Here is a 25,809-nt window from a genome sequence, read left to right as displayed (position 1 = left end):
GGGAAACCACTTTAGGACAGTGCATTCGAAGTTTAAGGTCCAATTTATAATAGTTTTTTTTTCTCTGAAAGAACAGGAGGGTCCGTGTGTATGTGAATACTGCTTGTGTTCTGCACGTGGTGTTGGGCCCTCAGTCAGTGTTTTATGTGGTGTGTCCATATCTTTGTACGCTTAAGTCACAACATTCTAGCAGAATATGACAGAGAAGGAATTAGAGATTACTACCCCCACCCTTTCCTGCTCTCCTCTGCTTTTTCAAGTGTCTATGAGAAAAAAATGATTTACTTCATGGAAGATTTTCATAATTTTGCCATCCCAGAAATTCCCCAAAGCATCGAATCTATCCATGGTTCATTTCTTAAACTTTGTTTTGTTTTGTTGCTTTAAAATGGGAAATCTTCATTATACCAAACAAAGACAAATAAAATAAAAACACAAAATAAGCTGGAAGGATTTTTGCAGCATTGGTTTCTAAAACATTGAGGAATGAATGGACAAGGGGTTGTTTTCTGTCTCGCTCTAGAAAAGAGGGTTCAATCTGGTTTCAACTACAGCAGCCATTTTGTCAGTTTCAATGCTGTTCCAATATTCCAACAGAACTTTCCCCTCTATTTCTGTCAGCATCTTCCCTTTGCAATATATAAATCAACAAATAAATACATAAATAAATAAATATTAAATAAATCTATGACATAAATAAAATAAATACTGTCACAATAGTGTTTGTTTTTGACATTCACTTGGTTAGCTTTATCTCCATTTTGTTGGCGGCAAACATCGAACTCATTTGTGCTCAAATCACATAAACAAAAGGAGAAAGGATAAATAAACGAAATGGATTTCATTATTTTTGTGTGGTCTGTTCCTTTCCTCTCCTGGGAATGAGTGTGCAGCGGTTTCAATGTTTTTCTCTCTGTCATCCTTAAGTCAAAGTCTCCTTCTTTGTTTCTTGAAATGAGCTTTTCCACCTCACCTCCCTCTGCTCTCTTAACATAACAAGTCAGTTTAGGTGTATAGGGCCTTTTCAAAAGCCGCATCATTCAGTGCCCCATGTCGGCCATATTGGGAATGTAAGGGAGGGAGGAGGGAGGGTTGGTTGTTTTCTGTAGAAAACAATAATGGATGTGGAGTGCTTGGTTCAGTCCTCCTGGAATAAACAACTGATGAAGGTAACTTCCTGTGAACTACATCTTCTTCATCTTCCATTGGACTGAAGTGAACTGAGCTCATCATTCAGAGGATCTGCTGAGGGTTCCATTCATAGTATTACTCTAATGATTCTAGTTGTATCGTTCCATTATCTGTTTGAAATCTCTACATATTCCAGATGTCAGTTGTAGTGGGGGCGTTGAGACTTTCTTCCATGCCTTGTCTTATTTTTCTTCAACTTGGGTGATATCTGTAGAGATATCTGTTGCTTAATCCTCATTTAAAGGCAAGATGGTTTTCATAAGTTTGTTTCAATTGCATTTTAGGAATCATACAATTGTGGTGCTTAGTTATAGAGAAAAACAGATATTTGTCTTTATTTTGTTCAAATAGCTGTATTGACATCTTTGGAGCTACTTGGATGTAAAGATGCATTTGGACGCTTCATTCTGATTTTGATGCAGTCTTCCTCATCATTATCTTAAATTCTACCATGTTTCTGTTCTCGTAACTTATCGTTAATGAGAATCCAGTGAAAGGACCCAACCTGTTTCCTTGACCCGTAATATTTCACTCACTGACCCAAAAAGCGATGTTAAGTAAAACTTAAAAGTGGATCCACGTCAACTGGGAAACACTGTTATAATTGTTGATATTATTTCGGAATTTCCACAATGGTTTTCATCTTATTGGTTGTAGACCGGATAACTTACCAAAAAAATATCAATTTAGCCTTTAACCATTCAGAGCCTGCCATTCCCCATATAAGTCTGCCCGCTTATTTTACTGGCTACATATTGTTGTTGACAGCTGCATGATGTGTTGTACTTCAAACATACAATTAGACATTTTTCTGATCTTGGCTTCTGTTCTGAAGCAAATCTGAGTGACACTGCGTTTTCCTCTCGTCTGCTCTTTTCTTTCTTCTATCTTGGTGGCCAACTATCTTGTTGGGCCCATTTCAGGTTGAAGAAGTGGTTTGTTATGATGATTGTGGGTCAGGTGGTTTGGTAGATGTGACGGTGGTAGTGGTGATGGTGGTAGTCTGAAGGGGTTTGTCTTTGTTGTCCTCTAGTGTCATCTCTGTCTATCTGCCCTATCCTGTTGATGTCTGTTTCCAGAATGTTCCCTCAGGGCTGGGACTGTGTCCCGTTGGAGGAAAGGAGTCTGGTCTTGTCTTTGCCCGAGCCCCTCCTCTGAAGCACACTCCCACTACCCCCTATCCCTGCGTCACCACGCTCACACCTCTCGCCCCGGTCCCCGCCTCCTTCCGAACGTCGGGAGTTTTGCCGGGTCGGGGTGCTGGGCGGACGCGAGGTCAGCTGCCCATTCTTCTCATCTGGGGAGAAAAATATAAAAAAAACATGACTTTGATGAAGACAGAGATATAAATAGTGTGTGTGTGTGAGGGGACCCACCAGCCAGTGCCTGCACAGATGGCTGATCATGAGTACTAAGTAGCTGGGCTTGAATCGTTTCCACCACTCTCTTGAACCTGCGACTTGGACCTAAGGAGAAAGAAACACTCAGTCAAGGTATACACTGCTCCGCATCAATATTTTAGATTAATTACCTATATGTATAATGAGTTCTGTTAACCGTCTTGACAGTTTTGTGGTATATGTTGGGGATATATTATATAGGATAAAATCATGCCAAACATTAGTTACCAAACACTGATTACACATTTTTGCCAATAAATGTATCATAGACTAAATTAAACTGTAACTTCAAGCAAATCATACCTTCCGCTTAAGTCACATTTTCACTTGAAAATCCTACTCCCATTGAAATCAAATGCATAACTAAGTGACAATACGTCTTAAGTGAAAGTTAGGATTTGCCCCTTGGTTGGTTGCAAGAACACTTGAAAAAAGCCTTACTGTAACACAAACAAGTTTGGGAACCACTACCTGATATGAGGGTGAAAGTCACACTGTAGATGCCATTTTCCCTCTTTCCTTCCCTCTCGGCTCGTTCCCTTTCTCTGTCCCTCTCTCCCTCAGAGAAGGCAATGTCCACCTGGAACTTAACAGGCTTCTGGAAGACGGAGGGGCCACCAGAGGACTTATACTCTGCTCTGAAGCTGGTCTGGGAGACGACGCTGTGACTCAGGGACGGGATCTGGACAGATGTAATGTAACACAGCATTGGAAACAGCTTTACAAGCGTTCCATCTATGTTTATGTGTTCATGTTTTATGAATGGGGTTGTGTATCTTTGTATCATGGCTGTACAGGCCTTTCACTGAAACCGAGTAGGGGAAGGTACAGAGGAGAGGAGAGTGTTGTCAGAGAGAGATAGAGAGGAAGAATGAGTGAGGATTTTCGGATAGACAGAGATACTCACCGACAAGAAGGCATGGACTATATCAGCTTTGATGGAACTAAGCGGTTTGTCTCTAATGACAACAAATATCTGTTCCTCCTTTTCCAGGCTGATGAAGTTCCCAAACCACGACTTCTTGGCCAGCCTGCCAGTCAGAAGCAACAGTCATATAGTAATATTTTTTAAGAATCTACATTTCAAATGTTAAATAGAGGTGCTTTTATAAGCATGTATAATGTCTTATTCAAGGAAGTTGATTTAAAGTGTTACCTAAACATGCAGCATAGAAACGTGCTACAGGCTAGCAGATAGCATTTTACATGACAGGCAGAACAGTCATTCTGATGGATATAGATAGACTAACTGTGTATGTCTAGGATTATCTACTTACTCTGGGCTTGATTCTGGAGTTAGACTGGACATGTCCTCCGGTGTTGGAACTACAGGAGAACAAAAGGAGAGAGATGGAGAGAAAGAAAGGAGAGATGGGGGAGTTTATATATAGAGGGAAAGATAGAAAAATAAGGAGAAAGAGAGAGGGTGGGGAGGGAGAGAGTAGAGTGGAGTGGAGAGGGGGAAGTAGAACTTGATAACACCACTTGATGAGGTTCAGTTTCATTGATTTAAATGACTAATCTGTCTAATTAATTTGAGCACCGTACAGTACACTACGGTCCTTCTGCAATGGTAGAAGAGACTGTGGCTACTTTGAGAACAGAATATGCACATACTAGTAATAATGTTTACATACTGTTTTACACAATTCATATGTATTTACTGTCCTGGCTCATCCTATATACAGTGCTTTCAGAAAGTATTCACACCCCTTGACTTTTTCCACATTTTGTTGTATTACAGCTTGAATTTAAAATGGATTAAATATCTATTTTTTTTACTGGCCTACACACAATACCCCGTAGTGTCAAAGTTAAATTATGTTTAGACATTTTTACAAATGAATACAAAATTAAAAGCTGAAATGTCTTGACTCAAGGAATCAACCCCTTCCTTTTGGCAAGCATAAATTTTCACACACACTGATGTTACACTTGTCTTTGTGATGGTCTCCACCCCCCTCCAGGTGTCGCCCATCTTCCCCATTATCCACTGTGTATTTATACCTGTGTTCTCTGTTTGTCTGTTGCCAGTTCGTCTTGTTTGTCAAGTCAAACAGTGCGTTTGTTCTCACCTCCTGTTTTTCCCAGTCTCTTTTTCTCACCATCCTGGTTTTGACCCTTGCCTGTCCTGACTCTGAGCCCGCCTGCCTGACCCCTGAGCCTGCCTGCCGACCTGTACCTTTGCCCCACCTCTGGATTATTGACCTCTGCCTACCCTGAGCCTGTCTGCCGTACGGTACCGTTGCCCCACCTCTGGTTTACTAACCCCTGCCAGCCTTGACCTGTCTATTGCCTGCCCCTGTTGGATTATTAAACCATTGTTAATTCGCCATTGTCTGCATCTGGGTCTCACCTTCATACCTGATATAAATAAGTTCAGGAGTAAAAATGTGCTTAACTCACATAATAAGTTGCAATGACTCACTCTGTGTGCAACAACAGTGTTTAACATGATTTTTGAATGACTACCTCATCTCTGTACCCTACACATACAGATACATCCCTGGTCTTTGGTTGAATCTGTGTTTGAAATTCACTGCTCGACTGAAGGACCTTCTTCAGTCGAGCAGTGAATTTCAAACACAGATTCAACCAAAGACCAGGGATGTTTCCCAAGCCTCACAAAGGGCACCTATTGGTAGATGGGTTAAAAAAAAGCAGACATAGAATATTCCTTTGAGCATGGTGAAATTATTAATTACACTTTGGATGGTGTATCAATACACCGATTGACTACAAAGATACAGGCATCATTCCTTACTCAATTGAAAGATATGAAGGAAATCACTTAGGGGATTTCACCATGAGGCCAATGGTGACTTTAAAACAGTTAGAGTTTAACCTGTTGGGGATGAGGGCGCTGTTTAGGCTATTTATGCTAATTGGGTACTTTTTTTAAACGGCTTCCCACAAAATCCTTGATCGTACAATATGCATATTATTATTATTATTGGATAGAAAACAGTCTATAGTTTCTATAGGAGTTGAAATTTTGTCTCTAAGTGGAACAGAGCCCATTCTACAGCAATTTCCCTGACATGGATTCAGATTTCAGAAATGTTGGCCACTGTTCTGAAGTCAGTTAAAAGGGCACTGATTTTGCTATGACTATACGGACACTTCTTACGTCTTCCCCTGGATGCCTTTACGTGATGACGATTCCAATGGGGTCGATTGCGCGTTCACAGGCCCTACAAATGAAAAAACCCTGAAGCTAGTCATTCTTTTGGAGCTGCGTCATGCGCCTAGAGGACACCGGCCCGCACCTTTTCCAAGCATTAGTGAAGGGGGTAATATTACTCGGGTCATGTTTCTACTCGTTATGGGAGTTAAAAACATCATAAGGTAGTTAATTTAAAGCGTTTTATAGCAATTTATATCCGTTTAGTGCGATTTTGGGACATTTATTTTTGCAACGATGTGAATAGTTGGGCACGCTTTTCAGTTCATCCCGAACGCAGTTGGCATTTCCACATGGCAAGAGGACAGCTTTCCACCAAAAGACGATTTCTCCCAAGAAAGGATCCTTTGCCCAAGATACTGATGGAAGAACAGCTCAAGGTAGGACATTTTTATTATGATAAATCGTGTTTCTGTCGAAACATTTTAGTGGCTTAGGACGCCATGTTTTTTGACGTAGCTTCGCTTGGCGCAAACTGTATTGAAAAGTAAGGATAAATTAAAAAATGTAATAACGCAATTGTATTAAGAATTAAATTGTCTATCAATCCCTGTCCACCCTATATTTTTTAGTCACGTTTATGAGTATTTATGTATAAGAGTAGATCACTGTCTAAGTGGCGCAAGGACATTTTCTGACCAGCTCGGCTACTTTTCTCATTGTATAACCACGATTTTGGTGGCTAAATATCCACATTTGCGATCAAACTGTATATGCATGTTGTAATGTGATGTTACAGGAGTGTCATCGGAAGAATTCTGAGAAGGTTAGTGAAAAAATTAATATCTTTTGGCGATGTTGACTTTTATCGCTCACTTTGGCTAGAATCAATGCTGGGCTGCTATGTGGTATGTGCTATGCTAATATAACGATTTATTGTGTTTTCGCTGTAAGACACTTAGAAAATCTGAAATATTGTCTGTATTCACAGGATCTGTGTCTTTCGATTCGTGTATGCTGTGTATTTTTACGAAATGTTTGATGATTAGTAAGTAGGTAAACACGTTGCTCTAAGTAGTTTTTCTATTCCATTTGTGACGGTGGGTGCAATTGTAACCTATGCCATCTACCTGAAATATGCACTTTTTTCTAACAAAACCTATCCCATACCATAAATATGTTATCAGACTGTCATCTAATGAGTTTTTTTGTTGGTTAGGGGCTATAAATATCTTAGTTTAGCCGAATTGGTGATGGCTACTGGTGTTGGTGGACAAATAAAAGATGGTGGATTATGCTAATGTGTTTTTAGGTAATAGATGTACATCTTTACATATTGTGTCTTCCCTGTAAAACATTTTAAAAATCGGACATGTTGACTGGATTCACAAGATCTGTGTCTTTCATTAGCTGTATTGGACTTTAATGTGTGAAAGTTAAATATTTTAAAAAAATATTTTTTTTGAATTTCGCGGCACTGGTTTTTCAGTGGGGGGGGGGGGGAGTGCCGCTAGCGGCACACTCATCCTAGACAGGTTAATGGCTGTGATAGGAGAAAACTGGGGATGGATGAACAACGTTGTAGTTACTACACAATACTAACCTAATTGAAGCCTGTACAGAATTTTTTTTAAATTCCAAAATATTTGCAACAAAGAACTAAAGTAATACTACAAAAAGTGTTGTTTGGGACAAATCCAATATAACACATTACTGAGTACCACTCCATATTTTCAAGCAAATTGGTGGCTGCATCATGTTATGGGTATGCTTGTAATCATTAAGGACTGGAGAGTTTTTCAGGATAAAAAAAAGAAACTGAATGGCACTAAGCACAGGTGAGAACCTAGTTCAGTCTGCTTTCCACCAGACACTGGGAGATGAATTCACCTTTCAGAAGGACAATAACATAAAACACAAGGCCAAATCTAAACTGGAGTTGCTTACCAAAAAGACCGTGAATGTTCTTGAGTGGGCGAGTTACAGTTTTGACTTAAATCTGCTTGAAAATCTATGGCAAGACTTGAAAATGGTTGTCTAGCAATGATCAACAATTAATTGGACAGAGCTCGAAGAATTTAGAAAATAATGATAGACAAATGTTGTACAATCCAGGTGTGCAAAGCTATTTAGAGACTTACCCAGAAAGACTCACTTGTAATCACTGCCAAAGGTGATTCTAACACTCATGGGTGTGAATAGTTATTTTAAATTGAATTGAAAAAAATGTCTAAAAGACTTTTTCACTTTGTCAGTATGTGTTATTATTGGTAGATGAGTGCACAAATAAATACATTTAATACATTTTGAATTCAGGCTGTAACAACAAAATGTGGAATAAGTCAAGGGATATGAATACTTTCTGAAGACACTAACTACTGATGTACACACCTTTCCTATTCATATACTGTCCATACACACCACTATATACTTAAATATTTATATTCATTGCTCGTTCTGAAATATTTTTTTTTATTTTGGGGATTTGTGTGTATTGTTAGGTATACTGCACTGTAACTAATTGATTTGATTGAAAATATGAATCACAATGCATATAATTGTTTATATCATATAATTTACTTTAGATATCAAGGTTTGGCCCAAATCTGTTTTGAGTCCAAATGAAATGAAATACATTGAATTGCCAAATTTCTGAATTGAAATAGAATTGACCTCTCCCCGTGCAGTTTGCCAATAACCCGTCCCACTCTCATACTACAGCTTGCACACACTCCCCCCCCCCTCTCTCTCTCACCCTGCAGTTTGCGTCGGTGGAAGCGTGGCGATCCCAGCAGGTTGTTCTTAAAGGAGTTGAGGCGTGTCCTCCAGTGGGCGGAGCTACTGGCGGCCATCCCCCCGCTGCCTCCAGGGCTGGAGGGCGGGGTTAGGGAGAGGGATCCGCCCCCGCCCACACCCCCGCCGCCTCCCTCCGCCCGCGAGGAGGAGGAGGACGAGGAGGAGGAGGGAGGGGTGGGCGGGGGGTGCTGGGGGTGGTGGACGGGGGTTCCCAGGGGGGTGGGGAGTGGAGACCCCTGAGGGGTGACCTGTGGCACAGGGGCAAAGTTAGGATAGACGTTCTTAGTGACCGACTTAAAGACGGAGGGGGCGGGGAAAAAGAAGCGAGGGATGGGGGAGAGGATGGGTGAGGGGGACAGAGAGGGGGGAGTTTGGAGAGGTAGTGACTTCATGGACTGGAGGTGAGGGCGATCGGAGAGCCCTTTGGAGGGCAGAGTCTGGGTTTTGGGGTCAGGCACGGTCGTCCGTTGTGACGGCCGGGGAGTGGTGGCATTTCCTGGTTTGGGGTCTTTGGAGTGGGTGGTGGAGGCGGAGGTGACTTCTGATTGGCTGAAAGTGAAAACTGGGCTCTGATGCGTGGGAAGAGAAAGGACAGAGGGATGGAGAGGAAGGAAGGAGGGAAGGAAATATGAAGAGAGCAATGGTCATGAGTTATGATTTATGAATATACTATAGACTTCTGATTGTACTTACATTTCTAATTGTAGGGATTTATCAAATGAATATTCTGTTATTCATCTTATGTAAATTTAATAGCATCCATTTTGAATAAAGGTCCAGAGACCCTTTCAATTTGAGGGCTAATATGTGATCTTATCAGTGTGTGCCTCTTCTCTTGTGTGCCTCTATTTGGAATGTGTATGTGTGTGTGTCTCTAGTGTTCCTCTAGGCCCTTACTATTGGTGTGTGTGAGTGTCTGTTATGGGTAATGGCTCAGAATGGGACAGTATGAGGGTGATGGACAGTCTCAGAAGAACAGTTACAATTACACTTCAGTACAGAGAAACACAATCAAATCACAGTAGTGTAGATGTGCAGTAGCACATTTCAACATGAACAAAAGGTAGTCTGTACAAAAATATACTGATATTACAGGTATGGTGTTTTATAAATTCTTCAGTAGAACCACCTCAATAATAATCAGGTAGTGTAAATGTGTCCATTTGTAAAAGAGTTGGTCAAGCATAGACTTACCCTGGGACTGCTGAGAGGACTTGATGAGAGCCCTGTTGAAGCGCCACTGACTGAACGAGACCTGGAGGACAAAAATCCTAGTATCAGAGAACACTGGTACAGTAACACATAGCATAGTCTCCCTTATGGAAAAACCACATGAATTTCACGTGATCTTATGTGAAGTTAATGAGATAACATGTGGCAACGTGATAAAATGAAACTACACATCACAACATTTCAAAGTTTTCCACATGTGAAAGTGCAAATTCGATTTTCACGTTAAAGTTTTTCCACGTGTGAAAATGCAATTCCACATATGGGAGTTTGATTTGATTTTCACAAGTGAACTGTTTACATATGAAAGTGCAAATTTGTTTTTCACATCTGAATCTGCAATTCACATGTGAGGTGAAAACATTTTACTCTTCTCACATGTGAAAGGGTGGTGTTAGCATGTGAACTCTATATTGAATACATGTGAAGAACTGACCTAATGCGCCTCTTATTTTATCCATGTAAAAATGTCAGCTCAATTTCACCTTCACATTTTTTTTTAAAGGGAAGTAAATAAATGGTATGGGGGTTTTAAGGTAAGTGGTAGGTTGTTGAGCTAAAATGTGTGTCACGGCCCTTCTGCATTGCAGGGGCGGTTCCCCCTGCAGGCAGAGGGTCGTTAGTGATTGGAGCCACCTGGGCTCAGGGTATTTAAACTGCTTCACTAATCACTTTGTCTCTCTCTCTGCTCCTCCAGGTATGATCCTGTTTTGTTTGTTCCTTTGTAGTGTTACATAGTTTTCACTCTGTCATATTCACACACACAGATTCACGCATCCCTGCACTTTACATACACCCTACATTATGATACTTCCACACCTCATTCTTTGTTTAAAGTTAATAGTTTTGGTTTAGAATAAAGAACCTTTTTGATTGGCCTATACCTGTTATTCGTGTCCCCTCATTTTTGTCACAGGCTATGAGCCGGCCTGTGACTTGTTATAAAAAAAAGGTCACAAATCTTTCATCAATGACAATATGCTTACATTTGACATGTTCACTTAGTACTGACTTTTCAATATGACCCAAGATTCGATTTGAACTCACAACCTCTGGATTACGCTGATCTTGCTACTGCACCACAGAGTCTGTAGCAGTCTAAGAAGTCACATACACATGCATTACCTATAATACATTTCTGCATATAGAAAACGAGTGTCATCTGCACTGCTATTTTAGTTATCATTTAATCTGACTATTCTCTCATCATTGATATAATTTACTTTTTTCAGCAATTTGAGAGTTTTCTGTATAGTTGTCTAATGTTGGTGGGGCATATTATTCTGTTTTAATGTTACTACTGAATATAAATATAATCGTTTTTCTTGACTGTATTATACAAAGCTGAGATTTACTTTTAAGTCCAAAGTGTAGGAATACATGTGAAATCAGTCATTGACACAGACATGGTGGTGTAACAGGAAGATTGTAATACTGTGACCCACGGGATCGTGAATACAAATCCTAGTTGAGGACCTGTTGAAAAATAATTACTGTATAAATAACCATACACAATGTAATCAAGTGTGGAAACCACTGCAGCAATTTTGTGACATCCTATTAACTTTTTGTTTGCAGGTCATCACGTGAAAATTCACATGTGAAACTTCGTGAAATATCACGAAGTGTTCCAAAACCACATGGTTTCACATGTGAAATAGAATTTTGCATGTGAAATCATGTGGAACTTTCACATGTGAAATTATGTGGAACTTTCACATGTGAAATTATGTTTTTTTCCATGACAACATTGGTACAGTACCACATAGTATGGTCCACTAACAGACTACACAAAGCATGTGTGTATATATATATATATATATATATATACACACACACAGTGCTGTGAAAAAGTATTTGCCCCCTTCCTGATTTCTTTGCACATTTGTCACACTTAAATGTTTCAGATCAAACAAATTTAAATATTACAAAGATCACTGCATTTTGTGTTTACTTGGGTTAAGTGATGATTTTATTTATTAAGTGAAAAAAGCTATCCGAACTCTATGTGAAAAAGTAATTGCCCCCTAAACCTAATAACTGGTTGTGCCACCCTCAGCAGCAACAACTGCAATCAAGCGTTTGCGATAATTGGCAATGAGTCTTTCACATCGCTGTGGAGGAATTTTGGCCCACTCTTCTTTGCAGAATTGTTTTAATTCAGCCACATTGGAGGGTTTTCGAGCATGAGCCCGCCTTTAAGGTCACGCCACAGCATCTCAATCGGATTCAAGTCCGGACTTTGACTAGGCCACTCCAAAACCTTCATTTTGTTTTTTAAAGCCATTCAGGAGATGGACTTGCTGGTGTGTTTTGGATCATTGTCCTGCTGCAGAACCCAAGTGTACTTCAGCTTGAGGTCACAAACTGATGGCCGGACATTCTCCTTCAGGATTTTTTGGTATAGAGCAGAATTCATGGTTCCATCAATCACAGAAAGTCATCCAGGTCCTGAAACAGCAAAGCAGCCCCAGACATTCACACTACCACCACCATATTTGACTGTTGGTATGATGTTCTTTTTCTGAAATGCTGTGTTACTTTTACGCCAGATGTAACGTCCCGTTACACACCTGTGGTGCACACCTTCCAAAAAGTTCAACTTTTGTCTCATCAATCCACAGAATATTTTCCAAAAAGTTCATCAAGATGTTTTTTGCCAAAAGTGAGACTAGGATTTTTGTCCTCCAGGTCTCGTTCAGTCAGTGGAGCTTCAACAGGGCTCTCATCAAGTCCTCTCAGCAGTCCCAGGGTAAGTCACGCTTGGCCAACTGATCTTATCATGCTTGACCAACTCTTTTACAAATGGACACACATTTACACTACCTGATTATTATTGAGGTGGTTCTACTGAAGAATTTATAAAATACCATACCTGTAATATCAGTATATTTTTGTACAGACGACCTTTGTTATTTTTGGTCAGCAGTGGTTTTCGCCTTGGAACTGCAGTGGATGCCGTTTTTGCCCAGTCTCTTTCTTATGGTTGAGTCATGAACACTGACCTTAACTGAGGCAAGTGAGGCCTGCAGTTCTTTAGATGATGTTGTGGGTTCTTTCGTGACCTCTTGGATGAGTCATCGCTGCGCTTTTGGGGAGATTTTGGTAGGCCGGCCACTCCTGGGACGATTCACCATTTTCTCCATTTGTGGATAATGGCTCTCACCGCGGTTCGCTTGAGTCCCAAAGCTTTAGAAATGGCTTTGTAACCCTTTCCAGACTGATAGATGTCAATTACTTTGTTTCTCATCTGTTCCTGAATTTCTTTGGATCACAGCATGATGTCTTGCTTTTTGAGATCTTTTGGCCTACTTCACTTTATCAGACAGGTTCTATTTAAGTGATTTATTGATTCAACAGGTCTGGCAGTAATCAGGCTTGGGTGTGGCTAGTGAAATTGAACTCAGCTTTCCAAAAAACGTGATTAACCACATTAAATTCATGATTAAACAAGGGGGGGCAATTACTTTGTCATATAGGGCCATGAAGGTTCGGATAATTTTATTAAGGGAAAAAAGCTATCACTTAACTGCATTTTGTGTTTACTTGGGTTATCTTTGTGTAATATTACAATTTGTTTGATGATCTGAAACATCAGTGTGACAAATGTGCAAAAAAATAAGAAATCAGGAAGGGGGCAAATATATTTTCACAACACTGTATATATGGTGTGCATGTGTGTCTTTATGTGCGACCTGTATGTGAGGTTCTTCAAATAGCCACCCTTTGCCTTTGACAGCTTTGCACACTCTTGGCATGCTCTTAACCAGCTTCACTTGGAATGCTTTTCTAACAGTTTTGAAGGAGTCCCTACCTATGCTGAGCACTTGTTGGCTGCTTTTCCTTCACTGTGTTGGGTCATTGTCCTGTTGAAAAACAAATGATACTCCCACTAAGCACAAACCAGATGGGATGGCGTATCGCTGCAGAATGCTGAGGTAGCCATGCTGGTTAAGTGTGCTTTGAATTCAAAATAAATCAGACAGTGTTAACGGCAAAGCACCCCTACACCATAACACCTCCTCCATGCTTACGGTGGGAAATACACATGCGGAGATCATCCGTTCACCCACACCTCGTCTCACAAAGACACGGCGGTTGGAACCAAAAATCTCCAATTTGGACTCCAGACTAAAGGACAAATTTTCACTGGTCCGTTGCTAATGTCCATTGCTCGTGTTTCTTGGCCCATCAAGTCTCTTGTTAATGGTGTCCTTTAGTAGTGATTTCTTTCCCACAATCCGACCATGAAGGCTTGCTTCACACAGTCTCCTCTGAACAGTTGATGTTGAGATGTGTCTGTTACTTGAACTCTGTAAAGCATTTATTTGGGCTGCAATTTCTGAGGCAGGTAACTCATGAATTTATCCTCTGCAGCAGAGGTAACTCTGGGTCTTTACATTCCTGTGGCGGTCCTCATGGGAGCCGGTTTCATCATAGCGCTTGATGGTATTTGCGACTTCACTTGAAGGTTCAAAGTTCTTGAAAATGTCCATATTGACTGACCTTCATGTCTTAAAGTAATGGACTGTCGTTTCTCTTTGCTTATTTGAGCTGTTCTTTCCATAATATGGACTTGGTATTTTTACCAAATAGGGGCATCTTCTGTATACCCCCCCTTACCTTGTCACAACACAACTGATTGGCTCAAATGTATTAAGGAAAGAAATTCCACAAATTAACTTTTAATAAAGGCACACCTTTTAATTGAAATGCATTCCTCATGAAGCTGGTTGAGAGAACACCAAGAATGTGCAAAGCTGTCATCAAGGCAAAGGGTGGCTATTTGAAGAATAGTTTTGATGTCTTCACTATTATTCTACAACATAGAAAATAGTAAAAATAAAGAAAAACCCTTGAATGAGTAGGTGTTCTAAAACTTTTGACCGGTAGTGTATCTATGTCTAACCTCTGGCTGTGTGCGGAGGTGTCTAGCGCCCTGCGCGTGGGTGTGGGGGAGCCCTGCTCCGTCACACTCAGCACCTCCAGACTCTTCCTCTCCGGCCGGCACCGGCCATGACGGGTCAGCATGGGAGAGTCCACCCGTTTCCTAGGGGGATCTGCTGGGAGACCTTAGAACGGTTAGAATCCAGGTCTCAGAGGTACACAGAAAGGTTAAAGCACCTCTAACTTATGAATTTGTTGTACAATTTTGTCACAGGACAATTATTTTGAAGTTTACTTGCAGCTCTTTTATTTTGAAACAGAATCGCCAGATGTTGCTTATTGTTGCTAGCTTCACAGATACCTATCAGTAAGTCCGAGTTGGCTAGAAATAGAATGTTTCAAATTATTTCTTAGAATGTTATGTTAGAATAGAATATGAATAGAATGTTTCTGGGAGTGTTCAGAGCACACGGTGGACACTTCGGGGTAATCAGAGTGTCCAATAAGTGTAGGTTAGGAATGTTGTTCCTTTCTAATATATGTTGTCTAAAGGTTTTCTAATGTTGTCTAAAGGTTTTCTTTCTAACCTATATCGTTCCTGGGCGGCAGGTCTTCGTCCTCACAGCTGGGGTAACGCTCTTTCCTGTCCAAGAGGAGGTAGTAGATCATCTTCTCCTGGTTGTCTCTTGGAAAACGAGAGAGAGAGCAAGAGAGAGAGAGAGAGAGCGAGAGATCGTAAGAGACATTCAGGGATTGAAAAAGAGTGTTGCGATATCTAGGGTTAATATCTGACCAGAATATAATTGTTTTATTAACAATAACGAAACAGTTGTAGTAGTATAGTTACAGCATGAATAGTTCACTCAGAACTAGAGCATAATGTGAATGTGAGAGTTGGAGGGACAACAGTAGAAGGAGAAAGAGCCATTGTTAATATCTTTGGTCATGTTTATGCTTTGCCAGAGTGATGTAACATTTGACGTGCCAAAAAAGCAGATTATATTGGTCAGTCAGTCAGTCAAGAGAGAGAGAGAGAGATTAAAAAGAGGAAGAGGAAGGACCCTGTCCAAACACTCCACAAAGTCCTATTTCCAAAGGTCAGATTACCTTTACTTTATCCTATTCCTACTTCTAATAAAGAGGTGCCAGAGACACTAAGAGAGAGATCAATAGTTCGTTTCCACAGTAACCAGTGAATGGTGACACTACAGGGGCCACATCAAGGGACACTCATCGCAGGTCCCGGGTCAGCTTTCCCCAGTCTCTAAAAGCATCCAAGACAGTACTCACTCCTCACACTGCAGGTCCTGGGTCAGTTTTCCCCGGTCTCTGAAGCAGCCCAGAGAGTGCATGCTGTCCAGTACATCGGGGTCCAGCTCTGTCAGCGACACAATCCTCTTCACACACACACGCCTGGGAGGAGGCTGCTCCGGACACGGCTCGTTACGACCACCACTGACAAGGGAGAAATATGGAAAGGGGGAAAGAGATAGTGTGAAAAGAGAGATCGAGATAGAAAGACAAATGGAGGGGAGAGAGTACAGATGAGTGAAGAGTTCCGTGAACAAGGTCACATACACAAGCAACTCAACTGACTGTTTCTTTTATTCTTCTATTCAGAGAGAAGACAATGATAAGTTTTTTAAATTTAACCTTTATTTAACTAGGCAAGTCAGTTAAGAACAAATTCTTATTTACAATGACTGCCTAGGAAGAGTAGGTTAACCGCCTTGTTCAGGGGCAGAACGACAGATTTTTACCTTGTCAGCTCAGGGATTTGATCTAGCAACCTTTCGGTTACTGGCCCAATGCTCTAACCACTAGGCTACCTGCCTAGTGTCAGAGAAAACCAGCTGTGGGTGAGAAAGTAGAGAAAATAGAGTAGAATGGGATGAGTGTACTTACAGATACCAGGAGTGTTTTTGTATTGCTTCTAGCTGTAAGAGAACACAGACACAGTCAGTTAGTTACCTAAACAGAACACAGAGTACTCCTACATCTAGTCAGTACCGTGAGTCTCTCCCCCCCACCCTTTTTTCCCCCTCTCCTCCCCTCTCCTGTACCGTGAGTCTCCTGTCAGGGTTGACCTCGATCATGCCTTTGAGCAGGGCCTGGCTCTCCTTCGCCCCATCATCATCCTCCCTCTCTCCATAATCCCCTTCCCTCTCCTCTCTCCCTTCCACCATCCTCACCCTCTATCCCCCTCTCCTCCCCCATACCGTGAGTCTCTTGTCAGGGTTGACCTCAATCATTCCTTTGAGCAGGGCCTGGCAGTCTGGGGGGATGAAGTGGGGCATGTGGAACACCCCACTCTTCACCTTCTCAAGGAGCTGACGCAGGTTGTCATGGTCAAAGGGTAGAGCTCCCTACACACACAGGAAAGGAGAAAGGGGAGTTACAGAGCGAGAGACAGAGGGGAAGAAAGATGGAGAGAGAGGAAGAGGTTCTTACCACCAGCAGTGCAAAGAGGATAACGCCACAGCTCCATACATCTGCCCTGCGACCATCATACTTCTCCCCCTGCAATACAAGAAGACGGCACTACACTCACTTAGAATAAAATATATTCACTGTTCAATCATACAGTATATACACACACATATTGTAGGTGCATGCACCTTGACAATAACAACAGACACTTACCCTGATAACTTCTGGACATGCATAGTGAGGAGATCTGAAATCATTCAGAAGAAAGAAAATAACGTTCTTAACATTCATAAACATACTGTACATCACTAAGGACACCCGCATGCAGGAACACAGTACTCACCCACAGCTGGTCTCTAGCAGGCTGTCCCCCACCTGTAGGGAGGCCATGCCGAAGTCAGCTATGCGGATGTTGTTCTTCTCATCCAGGAGCAGGTTCTCAGGCTTCAGGTCTCTATGACTACACACACACACACACACACGTTAGAGAAACAGGTCTATTCTCTTCTTTCACTTCTTTTTTTACCTCTCAATCTCTCTAGTTTTAAATAGATTGATTTAAAATTGTGGCTGTGTATACAGTTGAAGTCGGAAGTTTACATACACCTTAGCCAAATGTCGATATAGGACTCGTTTTACTGTGGATACAGATACTTTTGTACCTGTTTCCTCCAGCATCTTCACAAGGTCCTTTGCTGTTGTTCTGGGATTGATTTGCACTTTTCCCACCAAAGTACGTTCATATTCTAGGATACAGAATGCGTCTCCTTCCTGAGCGGTATGATGGCTGTGTGGTCCCATGGTGTTTATACTTGCGTACTATTGTTTGTACAGATGAATGTGGTACCTTCAGGCGTTTGGAAATTGCTCCCAAGGATGAACCAGACTTGTGGAGGTCTACAATTTTTTTTCTGACGTTTTGGCTGATTTCTTTTGATTTTCCCATGATGTCAAGCAAAGAAGCACTGAGTTTGAAGGTAGGCCTTGAAATACATCCACAGGTACACCTCCGATTGACTCAAATGATGTCACTTAGCCTATCAGAAGCTTCTTTTTCTGGAAATTTCCAAGCTGTTTAAAGGCACAGTCAACTTAGTGTCTGTAAACTTCTGACCCACCTGAATTGTGATACAGTGAATTATAAGTGAAATAATCTGTCTGGAAACAATTGTTGGTAAAATTACTTGTGTCATGCACAAAGTAGATGTCCTAACCGACTTGCCAAAACTATAGTTTGTTAACAAGAAATTTGTGGAGTGGTTGAAAAACGAGTTTTAATGACTCAAACCTAAGTGTATGTAAACTTCCGACTTCAACTGCATATATATATATATACACACTGCTCAAAAAAATAAAGGGAACACTTAAACAACACAATGTAACTCCAAGTCAATCACACTTCTGTGAAATCAACCTGTCCACTTAGGAAGCAACACTGATTGACAATAAATTTCACATGCTGTTGTGCAAATGGAATAGACAACAGGTGGAAATTATAGGCAATTAGCAAGACACCCCCAATAAAGGAGTGGTTCTGCAGGTGGTGACCACAGACCACTTCTCAGTTCCTATGCTTCCTGGCTGATGTTTTGGTCACTTTTGAATGCTGGCGGTGCTTTCACTCTAGTGGTAGCATGAGACGGAGTCTACAACCCACACAAGTGGCTCAGGTAGTGCAGCTCATCCAGGATGGCACATCAATGCGAGCTGTGGCAAGAAGGTTTGCTGTGTCTGTCAGCGTAGTGTCCAGAGCATGGAGGCGCTACCAGGAGACAGGCCAGTACATCAGGAGACGTGGAGGAGGCCGTAGGAGGGCACCAACCCAGCAGCAGGACCGCTACCTCCGCCTTTGTGCAAGGAGGAGCACTGCCAGAGCCCTGCAAAATGACCTCCAGCAGGCCACAAATGTGCATGTGTCTGCTCAAACGGTCAGAAACAGACTCCATGAGGGTGGTATGAGGGCCCGACGTCCACAGGTGGGGGTTGTGCTTACAACCCAACACCGTGCAGGACGTTTGGCATTTGCCAGAGAACACCAAGATTGGCAAATTCGCCACTGGCGCCCTGTGCTCTTCACAGATGAAAGCAGGTTCACACTGAGCACATGTGACAGACGTGACAGAGTCTGGAGACGCCGTGGAGAACGTTCTGCTGCCTGCGACATCCTCCAGCATGACCGGTTTGGCGGTGGATCAGTCATGGTGTGGGGTGGCATTTCTTTGGGGGCCGCACAGCCCTCCATGTGCTCGCCAGAGGAAGCCTGACTGCCATTAGGTACCGAGATGAGATCCTCAGACCCCTTGTGAGACCATATGCTGGTGCGGTTGGCCCTGGGTTCCTCCTAATGCAAGACAATGCTAGACCTCATGTGGCTGGAGTGTGTCAGCAGTTCCTGCAAGAGGAAGGCATTGATGCTATGGACTGGCCCGCCTGTTCCCCAGACCTGAATCCAATTGAGCACATCTGGGACATCATGTCTCGCTCCATCTACCAACGCCACGTTGCACCACAGACTGTCCAGGAGTTGGCGGATGCTTTAGTCCAGGTCTGGGAGGAGATCCCTCAGGAGACCATCCGCCACCTCATCAGGAGCATGCCCAGGCGTTGTAGGGAGGTCATACAGGCACGTGGAGGCCACACACACTACTGAGCCTCATTTTGACTTGTTTTAAGGACATTACATCAAAGTTGGATCAGCCTGTAGTGTGGTTTTCCACTTTAATTTTGAGTGTGACTCCAAATCCAGACTTCCATGGGTTGATAAATTTGATTTGATTTCCATTGATAATTTTTGTGTGATTTTGTTGTCAGCACATTCAACTATGTAAAGAAAAAAGTATTTAATAAGAATATTTCATTCATTCAGATCTAGGATGTGTTATTTTAGTGTTCCCTTTATTTTTTTGAGCAGTGTATATGGCTCTGACCATATAGAGTGGCTTTGTATACACTGACTTATCAGTTGAATCCAGGTGAAAGCTATGATCCCTTATTGATCTCACTTGTTAAACCCACTTCAATCAGTGTATATGGGGAGACAGGGGAGACAAGAAGGATTTTTAAGTATTGAGACAACTGAGACATGGATTGTGTAGATGTGCCATTCAGAGGGTGAATGGGCAAGACAAGATTTAAGCGCTTTTGAACGGGGTATGGTAGTAGGTGCCAAGCGCCCTGGTTTGAGTGTTTCAAGACCTGGAAAGCCTTTCTGGGGTTTTCACGCTCAACAGTTCCCCCTGTGAATCATGAATGGTTCACCACCCAAAGGACATCCAGCCAACTCGACGCAACTGTGGGAAGCATTGGAGTCAACATGGGCCAACATCCCTGTCGAACGCTTTTGACACCTTGCAGAGTCCATGCCCATACGAATTGAGGCGGTTCTGAGGGAGGTGCAACTCAATAAGAAAGGTGTTCCTAATGTTTGGTATACTCAGTGTTAATCGTTATATAAAGTATATTGCTGTATATACTGCATTGCTGTAGTGTCTGACCATCGAGTGGCTGTGTATATATTGCTGTACACAGTATATGCTGTAGTGTCTGACCATATAGAGTGGCTGTGGCAGAAGTCAAGCGCTGAGATGATCTGTCTGAAGAACTTCCTGGCCTCTTTAGGTGTCAGTCTGCCCTTCTTCACCAGGTAGTCAAATAACTCTCCTCCTGAGACATGCTCCAACACCAGATACCTGGGAGAGGGGGATAGGGAGGGAGGGAGGTAGGTAGGGATAGAAAAAAGTGGGGGGGTGATTGAAGGAAGTGGGAGAGAGAATGACAGGGAGGGAGGGAGGGATCAAATGCTGTATGTTCAAGCATATCATAATAACAAACTATATACCCACTGTACATGCTCATACATACACTCATGCACTCTGATGTGTACATGCTTGAACATAGTCCTGTATAGGCCTGTTCATATGCTCACACTTTCAGTACAGCACCAATTATCACTCACACACAATCATGCGCGCACACACATACAGTTGAATTCGGAAGTTTACGTACACCTTAGCCAAATACATTTAAACTCAGTTTCACAATTCCTGACATTTAATCCTCATAAAAATTCCCTGTCTTAGGTCCGTTAGGATCTCCACTTTATTTTAAGAATGTGAAATGTCAGAATAATAGTAGAGAGAATAATTTATTTCAGCATGTATTTCTTTCATCACATTCCCAGTGGGTCAGAAGTTTACATACACTCAATTAGTATTTGGTAGCATTGCCTTTAAATTGTTTAACCTTTCTGGCGCAGGCAGTCCGCTAGCGACCCATCTCGACACCATCCGGTGAAATTGCAGAGCACCAAATTCAAAATACAGAAATAGTCATAACAAACATTCATAAAAATACAAGTGTTACACATCGGTTTAAAGATTAACTTCTTGTTAATCCAGCCACTTTGTCAGATTTCAAAAAGGCTTTACGGCGAAAGCATACCATGCGATTATCTGAGGACAGCGCCCCGCTTACAAAAGCATAAACATTTTCCAACCAAATAGAGGAGTCACGACAGTCAGAAATAGCAATAAAATGAATCACTTACCTTTGAAGATCTTCATCTGGTTGCAGTCACAAGAGTCCCAGCTACACAATACATGTTTGTTTTGTTCGATAAAGTCCCTCTTTATATCCCAAAAACTCAGTTTGTTGGCGCGTTTTGTTCAGTAATCAACTGGCTCAAAGGCGGTCAAAACATGCAGACGAATACATCCTCATAGTACCGGTAAAGTTTGTCGAAACATGTCAAAAGATGTTAATAATTAATCCTCAGGTTGTCAATTGTCTAAATAATCGATAATATTTCAACTGGACAATAGCATCTTCAATAGAAAGGAAAAACAACAAAGGGCGAGCACTTGGTCATGCGCGCAAACCAGCACTGCATGATTCTACAGTCCACTGACAGAAAGGTCTCATTCTTCTTCATTTTTCAGAAAACAAGCCTGAAACAATGTCTAAAGACTGTTGACGTCTAGTGGAAGCCATAGGAACTGCAATCTTAGAGTGTTTTCTATCCAAACATACCAATTATATGCATATCCGAGCTTCTGGACCTGAGTAACAGGCAGTTTACTTTGGGCACGCTTCTCATCCAGATGTCAAAATACTGCCCCCAAGCCAAAAGAAGGGTCAAACGTTTCGGGTAGCCTTCCACAAGCTTCCCACAATAAGTTGGGTGAATTTTGGCTCATTCCTCCTGACAGAGCTGGTGTAACTGAGTCAGGTTTGTAGGCCTCCTTGCTCGCACATGCCTTTTCAGTTCTGCACACAGATTTTCTATGGGATTGAGGTCAGGGCTTTGTGATGGCCACTCCAATACCTTGACTTTGTTGTCCTTAAGCCATTTTGCTACAACTTTGGAAGTATGCTTGGGGTCATTGTCCATTTGGAAGACCCATTTGCGACCAAGCTTTAACTTCCGAACTGATGCCTTGAGATGTTGCTTCAATATATCCATATAATTTTCCTTCCACATGATGCCATCTAGTTTGTGAAGTGCACCAGTCCCTCCTGCAGCAAAGCACCCCCACAACATGATGCTGCCACCCCCTGTGCTTCACGGTTGGGATGGTGTTCTTTGGCTTGCAAGCGTCCCCCTTTTTCCTCCAAACATAACGATGGTCATTATGGCCAAACAGTTCTATTTTTGTTTCATCAAACCAGAGGACATTTCTCCAAAAAGTATGATCTTTTTCCCCATGTGCAGTTGCAAACCGTAGTCTGGCTTTTTCATGGCGGTTTTGGAGCAGTGGCTTCTTCCTTGCTGAGCGGCTTTTCAGGTTATGTCGATATAGGACTCGTTTTACTGTTTATATAGATACCTTTGTACCCGTTTCCTCCAGCATCTTCACAAGGTCCTTTGCTGTTGTTCTGGGATTGATTTGCACTTTTTGCACCAAAGTATGTTCCTCAATAGGAGACAGAATGCATCTCCTTCCTTAGCGGTATGACGGTTGCGTGGTCCCATGGTGTTTATACTTGCGTACTATTGTTTGTACAGATGAACGTGGTACCTTCAGGCGTTTGGAAATTGCTCCCAAGGATGAACCAGACTTGTGGAGTTTTTTCTGACATCTTGTCTGATTTCTTTTGATTTTCCCATGATGTCAAGCAAAGAGGCACTGAGTTTGAAGGTAGGCCTTGAAATACATCCACAGGTACACCTCCAATTGACTCAAATTATGTCAATTAGCCTATCAGAAGCTTCTAAAGCCATGACATATTTTTCTGGAATTTTCCAAGCTGTTTAAAGGCACAGTCAACTTAGTGTCTGTAAACTTCTGACCACTGGAATTGTGATACAGTGAATTATAAGTGAAATAATCTGTCTGTAAACAATTGTTGGTAAAATTACTTGTGTCATGCACAAAGTAGATGTCCTAACCAACTTGCCAAAACTATAGTTTGTTAACAAGAAATTTGTGGAGTGGTTGAAAAACGAGTTTTAATGACTCCAACCTAAGTGTATCTAAACTTCAGACTTCAGCTGTACATGCATGCACGCACTTACGCACATACACACACAGACATACACACAGTATATTATTGAGTTTTAGTACAGTACAAGAGACAGGCAGAAAGAGAGGGAGAAAGAGTGTGTGAGAAAAGAGCATAATATACTTACAGGTACTTGTTATTCTCATAAACATCATGCAGCTTCAGCACATGAGGGTGCTCTATTAGTTTTAGAATAGCTATCTCCCTCTCCACCTGGAGATAGAGAAAGAGAGCAAGAGATAGGGAGAGAGAGAGAGAGAGAGAGCGAGGAGATAAAGATAGCAGGAGCAAGAGGGGAAGAGATAGAGAGAGGGAGAGAGAGAGCGAGCGAGAGTGTGTCAGTGAGTGAATGTGACAGAGAGTTTGTATACACACGGTTCATAGCCTATACACACGGTGCATAGCCTATACACACCTCAAATAACCCAGAAGTAGAATACAAAGAAGAACCAAAGAGGAATAAAAAGCTGATGATATATTGTATATCAATACCTTAATTATTAACGACAGCACGCTGGCTGTCTATATAATGTGCTTCTACAAATGCATATTAGCAGGCTCATGGCTCTCTCTGTAGGCTACTGGACCTTCAGAAGGACAGACTCAGAGAGCGTCTGAGTCCCAATTTGCACCTTACTCCCTATAAAGTGCACTACTTTTGACCAGCGCCCATGCTCTGGTCAGAAGTAACATATGATGTAGGGAATAGGGTGCCATTTGGGACGCAGGCAGCTTCTCTGGGTTCATACCTTCATAAGGACAGACTCAGACAGCTTCTCTCGGTTCACAATCTTTATGGCCACCTTCTGTCCCGTAATACAGTGGACTCCCAGCTTCACCAAACCTGGGAGAGAGAGGGTGGAGGAGGAGATGGGGGGAGTGAGAGAAATAGAGAGAGACAAAGACCGAGATAGAGAGAGCAAAATAGAGCAGAAAGAAAGAAAAGCTTTGAGTTTGTCTTGTTTGTTTTAGTTACCTTTATTTTCAACACAGCTCAATTCTCATTCATAACAAGTGAACCAGAACCAGACCATACAGGAGACACAGGTGGAGCATGACCTCACCCATACCATATTGACTTGACTATGCAGAACCTAATGGTCTAATTCAGCGACTGCAGTCTACATCAATCTGTTTACAGTTCAACCAGTTCAATCCACTAAGTCTACACCAGCCTGTTTCCAGCACTGACATCTGATACGACAAGTCTACCACTTACTCACCAAAACCTCTATAATAAACCAAGCAATTTCAGTCTTCTCTATCGATTTAAATTCAAGTAAGCTGGTCACATTACACAGGTCTAAAAAAGTCTACCGAGGGCCAGACTCCCAGACCAGGATTAAGTCTACTCCTAGATTAAAAAGCATGCTCAGTGGAGAAAGTATTGTTTAGTCCAGGAATAGAGAATAGACTTAATCTGGGACTGGTACATCAGCCCTTAATAGATCAGTTCAATCTGCTAGTCCAGTCTCCGCCGTCTAGTAGCCTACTTTACTATGGTGGAGGGTCATTTAACTCCAATATAAAGGTCCGGTTTCCCAGACACAAATTAAACCTAATCCTGGACTAAAAAGCCCTTTCAATAGAGAATGAAGCCCTGGACTAGGCTTAATCTGAACCGGGAAACCACCCTTTATGTTGGAGTTAGTTAGACTTCAGAGCACCAGGAGATAAAAGATAACAAGATCTGCCTGACTGTGTCCACAACTGTACTGCATTGTCAATGAGATCCACACCTCAGAACACATGGATTCATTCATTCATAAAGGACATACACACATACACAAACAAGCAGACACATACATACAACTTCTCCCACAATAATATTACATGCAACATTATACACATGTAAAACCTGTGACAGCATGCTTCACATTACTGATCACAGATATTTGTCAATATCAATAATATTGGACATATTGGCCCATTCATGTCAGTTGCTACCACTACTGGAACATACAATCAAATACACACAAATATCAATACTGAGGACATAATGTCCAGGTGCACAAAGAGTGGACTCTTTAGATGACCAATTGTATTTCTCAGCCATATACATAAATAGCTATAGATATGACTATTTTCATCTACCATGCACTAATATTAGCAGCTTTTTCGCGTGATGATGCGTTTAAAGGGAGCGGTGCAAGTATGCTTACCTGTCTGCCCCTTCCCAAGGGTTTTCTCCAACCGGTAAGGCCCGACGTATTGGGCCGACTGGCCTACGGACAGCTCCTTGCTTGTCAT

General features: G+C 42.0%; 1 protein-coding gene across 1 annotated transcript; it reads right to left on the bottom strand.

The window, feature by feature from the left end:
- Positions 1 to 1,548: 1,548 nt before the first annotated feature.
- LOC120052160 (serine/threonine-protein kinase BRSK2-like) lies at positions 1,549 to 25,809 on the bottom strand. Its single transcript, XM_038998992.1, has 21 exons — positions 25,722 to 25,809; positions 24,309 to 24,403; positions 23,687 to 23,772; positions 20,607 to 20,747; positions 17,402 to 17,518; positions 17,272 to 17,305; positions 17,080 to 17,148; positions 16,848 to 16,994; positions 16,534 to 16,565; positions 15,919 to 16,083; positions 15,216 to 15,313; positions 14,651 to 14,801; positions 11,878 to 11,937; positions 9,706 to 9,769; positions 8,668 to 8,759; positions 8,471 to 8,586; positions 3,869 to 3,917; positions 3,499 to 3,622; positions 3,063 to 3,273; positions 2,568 to 2,657; positions 1,549 to 2,488 (listed from the first exon to the last, which is right to left on the bottom strand). Exons 1-21 carry the CDS (start codon positions 25,807 to 25,809, stop codon positions 2,280 to 2,282), a joined length of 2,238 nt encoding a protein of 745 aa, XP_038854920.1. The 3' UTR covers positions 1,549 to 2,279.

Source organism: Salvelinus namaycush, chromosome 8 (genome assembly GCF_016432855.1).
Source record: "Salvelinus namaycush isolate Seneca chromosome 8, SaNama_1.0, whole genome shotgun sequence".
Taxonomy (NCBI): domain Eukaryota; kingdom Metazoa; phylum Chordata; class Actinopteri; order Salmoniformes; family Salmonidae; genus Salvelinus; species Salvelinus namaycush.
This window is presented reverse-complemented; position numbering and strand designations above follow the sequence as displayed.

Bases quoted from the DNA above. Each gene is read 5' to 3' on its own strand.
- LOC120052160 (XM_038998992.1), bottom strand. From the start codon at position 25,809: ATGACAAGCAAGGAGCTGTCCGTAGGCCAGTCGGCCCAATACGTCGGG. The intron at 8,587-8,667 runs GTCCTCCTCCTC...CCCGCCCTCCAG, and splicing joins ACCCCTCCCTCCTCCTCCTC to CCCTGGAGGCAGCGGGGGGA. The intron at 3,623-3,868 runs GTAAGTAGATAA...TCTGACTGGCAG, and splicing joins ACTCCAGAATCAAGCCCAGA to GCTGGCCAAGAAGTCGTGGT.